The sequence below is a fragment of the Myzus persicae genome, unplaced genomic scaffold (genome assembly GCF_001856785.1).
Source record: "Myzus persicae strain clone G006 unplaced genomic scaffold, MPER_G0061.0, whole genome shotgun sequence".
Taxonomy (NCBI): domain Eukaryota; kingdom Metazoa; phylum Arthropoda; class Insecta; order Hemiptera; family Aphididae; genus Myzus; species Myzus persicae.
In genome coordinates, this window is record NW_019100904.1 from 16,014 (window position 1) to 22,844 (window position 6,831).

At 25.6% G+C, this 6,831-nt stretch overlaps 2 protein-coding genes across 2 annotated transcripts; one reads left to right on the plus strand and one right to left on the minus strand.

Annotated features, from left to right (window-relative positions):
* Positions 1 to 488: 488 nt before the first annotated feature.
* On the minus strand, positions 489 to 2,307 carry LOC111026717. The gene is made up of 3 exons (XM_022304847.1): positions 2,106 to 2,307; positions 1,988 to 2,032; positions 489 to 1,807 (listed from the first exon to the last, which is right to left on the minus strand). The coding sequence occupies exons 1-3, from the start codon at positions 2,164 to 2,166 to the stop codon at positions 693 to 695; spliced, it is 1,221 nt and encodes a 406-aa protein (XP_022160539.1). The 5' UTR covers positions 2,167 to 2,307; the 3' UTR covers positions 489 to 692.
* Positions 2,308 to 5,282: 2,975 nt separating this feature from the next.
* Positions 5,283 to 6,668, plus strand: LOC111026719. Its single transcript, XM_022304849.1, has 3 exons — positions 5,283 to 5,524; positions 5,666 to 5,804; positions 5,872 to 6,668. Exons 1-3 carry the CDS (start codon positions 5,504 to 5,506, stop codon positions 6,087 to 6,089), a joined length of 378 nt encoding a protein of 125 aa, XP_022160541.1. The 5' UTR covers positions 5,283 to 5,503; the 3' UTR covers positions 6,090 to 6,668.
* The last annotated feature ends 163 nt before the right edge of the window (positions 6,669 to 6,831 follow it).

Below are 6,831 nucleotides of genomic sequence, written 5' to 3' on the forward strand. Positions count from 1 at the left end.
CTGCCCTGCTAAGCAAAAGTGCCGTAAAACTCAATTTCTTATTTTTGAGAAAAATGAATGTTTGTTTTTTTAATTTTATTATTACTTTATTATTTGTTATCCCAATTAATTTAGTATAATACATATTCACCTTTATAGTTTTTTTGACGAGGAATGCAATGAAATAATAAAATAAAACTTTTATCCATATGTTACATGAATAAAAGTTATTTTGATGTTATTACTTAGAGCCATAAGCCGTATATACCACTATTTACTAAATAAAAACGCCGTAAGTCAATTTTACGGCATTATTGCTTAATAATTATAATTGTCTATAGATATAATTACTTGAACTAATGGCCGTAAATAATTTTATATTTATAATGATAGATATAAGTATTGATAATGACATAATATTACATAAAATATAATAATTTTTAGTTATTGAAATAATTTTTCATATCAAATAGCATTTAAAAAAATTGTCAAAATTAAAATTACTAGCTTAGTTTAAATTATATTAACATATTTCTATTTTATATTAAAGTTTAAAAATGTACATTTTTAACTATGAACTGGTATATTTTCCCAAAACTGTTTCCTATTTTGTGGAATGACTTGTTTCAAATTGTTGAGAATGTCGTTTTTTTTTCCTACAGGAATTCCACAAGGTCCTTTTAATGGTTCAGGTCTAGCCATTCCGGACATTTTCATTTTTTTTTTAAAAAATCTAGTACGAAGCTTTCATGGTATGCAACAATTCGCTTAATGAACAAAACTTTTTTAAAAGTGTCTAACCTAGGTAGCATTATTATTTTTTGCAAATCGACTGAAAAATAAATTGACTTTTCATCGTTATAGTTATTTTTGGCATGTTCTTGATATAATGATCTAGCAGCATTAGCTTTTTTTATGTGGGTTAAATAAGTCGCGCACACAGTAAAATCAGGTACCATTTGGTCTTTAGAATGCTCGTGAATTTTGAGACTCTCACAAACCTCACATTCTTCGTGTCCAAGTTGAGTAAACGAGATATTTTTTTTTTTTACTTGATCTCTATAATATGCATATGAAATAAAAAAATCAGGTTCAGGATATTTTTCCAAAAAGTTCTGATGCATGAAATTTATTGTAACATCGCTTGGCAAGTATCGTACATTAGGCGCGTGTTCACGGCGATAGTGGGAAATTGTTGGATTGAACGATTCTATATGATTTTCCACTAAATCTAAATGTTTATATTTATTTACAGACAATTGTCTTCCACGACCATCGATATAAGGTTTAATTTTACCTTTAGGTGTAGATCTAAGGACATCTAATACCCTATCATTAGTTTTCTTAAAACCCAACGTACTTAAAAAGAATGGTTTACAAACTTGAATTCGTAAACCATCACTGTTTGTTAAAAAAAATTTAAACACATTTTTCCTTTTTGTAATTTCATTTTTAGAATTTTTATTAGTTTCGGAGCTTTCACAAGTGCTATGTACAAACGATCTTCTATCTTGCCAGTTCATTTCCCAATACTGATAATTAATATCCTTGCGTCTATTTTCAATTATATTTAAAATACATTTTAATCTACACGTTTCTCTGTCACATCCTAGTTGTACTACATGATTTTTTTTTTGCTGTTCAATTTTTTTTTGTTTTCTGCTAGATATGCTGATCGCATATTTTTTCCTCTTCCTTACATCTCCAAATTTCGTATACATTTCTTCTTCTTCACTTATAGATATTTCATTCTCATTGCATTCAAAACCATCTTCAAAAACCACGGGTAATGAATTAATATCTAATGTCTCTGTATGCATCAAATCGTCTAAAAATTTCCGAATAATACTGAATAAATATAAAAATTATAATTTAATTATAATTATAATTTATAAAAAAATATCTAAACTAAACTCTTTTTATTCAAATTTCATTTGGAAAATTATATAATTTTATAATAAATCCCTATAATATTACTTTTATATTTTATTGATGTAAGTTGTATTACCTTGTTGAAGAAAAGCCTCTTCTTCGTCAATTATTCCCGTAGAATCTATATCATAAATGTTATCATATGATTATTTATATTTTTAAATTTATAATAAAATCTCTATTAATTTTCTTACCAGGTGTAGAAGGAATGACATTTACATCCGGGTCATAAATAAACTCTTCTTGAACATTCATTTTTAAATATTTTTAAATAAAACTCTAAATCAATATAATTATAATATATAGAAACAGTTCACGAGTTCGTGACTACGACTGCGAATATACTAACAAATAATAATCAGAACAAAATAAAATTATTATCTTTACGTATTCCATACAACAAAATAATAAACTTTCCAAATAATAATGTAGATAACAATTTAGAAACTATTAATATATTATAATATAATAATGTAGATAACAATTTAGAAACTATTAATATATACAATGCCGTTACTTAAGAAAAAAAATTGAATTGCTAAGCAATAACGCCGCAACTTGGGTAGAACATAGAAATATTAAGCAAAAATGCCGTATCTATCAAAATATTTACGGCGTTTATACTTAGTAAATGTATGATACGGCGTTCTTACTTAGTAGTTCTAATTTTCTTAGTTACTTACGGCGTTTCTAAATAACGTTTTATGTGTTTGTAGCCTATTTAATGTGATTTTGGGGGTATTTTTTCTACAGAGAATGTGTAAAATGTGTTTACCGATCAGATGCCGTATCTATCTAATTTTTTTTTTTTTTTCGAGTTACGGCACTTTTGCTTAGCAGGGCAGTACTATAATAACCCTTATAACAACCGTGCACAGAGTGGACCGAAGACAGAAGATAGCAGAACAATACAAAATAATATCTGATCAAAATTAGTCTATTGTATCTAATCGTAAATGGGTATAGGGTAGTGATGAATACGCTCAAGTAGGTAAGTAGGTATGCGATAAGTGACAGTTATGATCCAATTGGCAATTACTGAATTACTTATTATAATATAGCACTATGACAATCAGTTATTGTAACGAGTATGTGCTATAGGTACAAAGTACAAAGATTATCACTATTACACCTTGGGCTCGAATGCTATTACATTTAACTTCTGGTCATTATATTTGATAATTTGTATTATTATGATTTATGACCAATACGGCCATAAATACCGGCTATCATTTTCAGCGGGGTGAACTATGCAAAACCCTTAACTAAATGAGTATTATAAAATACATTTTGGGTACAGTGTACTTGATAAATTGATTTGAAAAGTGTAGTATCTTTTACCTCGGTATAAAAATCCTAGGGTATCTACTATCTACTGTCTAACTGGTATTTACACACAAACACCATCCAACTTTGAGAGGCTATATCTCGTTAACGGATTAACGAAAAATGAAAATTTGAACGTGAAAATCCATTAAAAAATAGCTTTATTAGTTTATGAAATTTTAAGTATAGGTTTTCATTTGAAAATCAAAAGTTGATAGTGGTTTATCTGATAAATATAGGGGTGAAAAATAAAAAAAATTATATAGTTCTAGAACAGCATGGATCTAAAATTTTGGAAAAAAAAATTTGAAAAATGTAAATGGTTTTGGGAAATATTGAGTGGTTTACGTTAAATGAATCACCCTGTGTTGTAGTAGGTACCTTCATAATAATATTACATTATAGTATACAGATAAAGTTCCTATAAATACATTGCAATCGAATTAAAAGACCATTTCCAATATTTGACTATTAAACCCCAGTCAAATTAGACAATAAATAGGATTTAGCTCTGTGTAGCCTATAAAACATCAATTAAATGTATCATGTTATGTATAAGTGTGTTGTGCACATGCTTATAGTTTTTGATTTTAAAAGTGGTTTTAATACTATCAATCACAATTTTTTAATTATAGTTTCAATAAGTAGTAATTTAATTATAATAATAAATATGAACATTGATTATTTGTTAAGCATTTTGAAGAATATTAAAATACATAAATATAAATATAAGTATAAGTACTCTGTACTTAACGTTGCAATTCTTATAGTCATTAGTTATATTTTTTACATCATAATTAATGTAATGTATTAGATAAACTAATAATCAGTACTTACATAATATTATTACAATGAAAATCATTTACGGTGGCACAATATTTAGTCATACCTCATTAGGTTTACCAAAAACATTGCTAAACAATACAAATACCAACATACATAGTGTAGTGTAACTGTGTAAGGATATTTATAAAAATTTAATTAATTTGTGCCTTGACTGCAATTCATAGAAATCAAACATATTATACATAGGTACAACAAAATTGAAAATCAGTTAGAAACACTGGTCATAGTAGGTACCTATGTGCTTTTGAAATTATAATAATTTGTGTATGAAACTTACTATCAATCATTTTAAATGTATATGCATGTGAGACATCAGTTACAAATTCACAATGAATAATAATTGAGTATTAAGTGTAGGAATTTTTATGATTAACATAGTATGGTTTAGTTTCAAATTGGTAATCAGTATTGATACAATGATGATTTATTTTATTGTGTTTCTGCTACATTTGCATTGATGAAATGAGTAATATAAAATATATTATATTTATTTATAAGTGTTTTTCTTCAAGGATGTGTACAATAAACTTTTTAGATTGACTCAACCAAAGCACCTATAAAATGGTCATTTTATGAGAACGTCTTTTACAATGATTCAAAAACACTACTAAAAGTTTGTCCAAAAGTGACAAAAAATCATATTGAGCTTAATAATTTAACAAAAATGAAGGTGAAATATGCATCACAAGTATGTATTGAAAAATATACAGATTTTATTTATTTATTATTCAGATTAAACACTAAACATTAAAAATATATATAATAGTAGATTATGTATAAATTTATATAGTATATTATACAAAAAAATATGATAAATTGCACATTTATAGTTTATACACCCAATTTCTGTTCAGGTTTTTAGTAGATCTATGGCAAAAGCAATTCAATTTTATAAAAATAAAAATTATGATGGATTTACTGGATGTGAAGAAACTATTATCTTTACAGAAAAGATTAATGATATTTTTGATGCACTAAATCGTAAATTTCCTGCAGAAGGCATAAAAAAAGATAGCCATGATTTAGAGGTTTTTCTGTGTGTTAAGTGTTGCATGTGTAAACTTTATTGCTTTTGTGAAATTAAAAGGGAAGTAGCTATTTCAAAACATAAATAATAATATAATTTAACCAATGTATAATGTAGTTTTAAATTTATTTATTTTATTTTAATTTTAATTTATGTTTTAAAATGTGTTTGAATATCTAAAATTTAAATATTATTTTTCTTTTTAAGGTTCTAAAAGAAGCATTAGAATGGCTGAACAACTGAGAGGCAAATTTAAAAAAAAATATAATTAAGGATGATGAATTTTTGACAAAGCAGACTGCAGATGGACTCAGAATAACCATAAAATCAACGTTAGACTTAATTTATTACCTACTTAATGAGTGCAATTTTTCATATGTTTTAACGTATAAAATGAATCAAGACTGTTTAGAGGTATTATTTAATTTTTAATATTTATAAACTAATGATTTTACATAAACAGTACTTTACTAAAAATAAAACAAATATCAACAAATACTTACCTAACATATTTAAATATTTAATTATTAATATGTATCAATATTTTCTTACAAGAAATTTTTTGGGATTATCAGACAAGTTGCAGGACCAAATGATCACCCTTCAACTCCAACATACCTACAATTATATAGGATATTATCCGTTTATTCATTGATAAAACCTCCGAAAACTGGAAATTGTACCATCTTAGAAGGTATCTAATAAAAATAAAAATTTATTTACACTTAAATATTTTGAAATTGCTCCACGTGTATTTACAGAAAACATACCTGTCATCACAATAAATGATATAAGACAAATAATTAATCAAGAAAACAAAAGTTCAATAAGACAAGAAAAAGTATTAAAACTAAAAAATAAAATTGATACAATAATAGAAGAAGGAGTGTGGGACTTTGATGATATTTTCCAAGAACACAACTATTTTAACAGGAACTCTACTGTTTTTGATTGTGTGGTGTACTTTTTATCTGGGTAATCAATGATTACCTAATTATTAAATAATTATCAGGTTAGCTTATTATTAATTTTCAATATAAATATTGTGTTTACAGTTATATAAACAAAAAATTAAACTCAAATATCAAGTGTAAACAATGTTTGGATAGTTTAAAACCTGAATATGGACAAGTCATAATAGCAGAGGCAGAATTAGTAAATTTGAAAACAAGGGGTTTCTTAACTCATCCAAATAAAAATCTGTACTTGATTATACAAATGATTGAAGTATGTTTTGAAAAACATGCAGAATCCCCAAATGTTTTTGAGGAAACTTGTGAAGACTTTTTAAGTAGAAATTTTAAATTAACTTTTCCTTGTGGAGATCATAAAAGTGAAATAGTTACCAACATTTTTGTTCTTTACATTACTATGAGGATGAGGCAGTTCAGCTACGCTAAAAACCAACAAACTCAAAAACAAAATAAAGTCAAAAAAAAGTTATCAAAATTAGTATCAACTTAAATGTTTTTTCTTTTGTCTAGTGTTCTAAGAAAAATCTCATACAATTAATTATATTATAATTTATTTATTTAATTTGAATTTAATATATATTTATAGTTTATACATCCTATTAACTATTTATATAAATAATAATTTTAATATATTTTACTAATTTAATACTTTTATGTTAACCTTTTTCAAAATGTCAAAATATTATATTCTTTTAGCCTTAAGTTTAGATGACCAAGTGTCAGGAAAACTTTATAAATAAAAAAAAA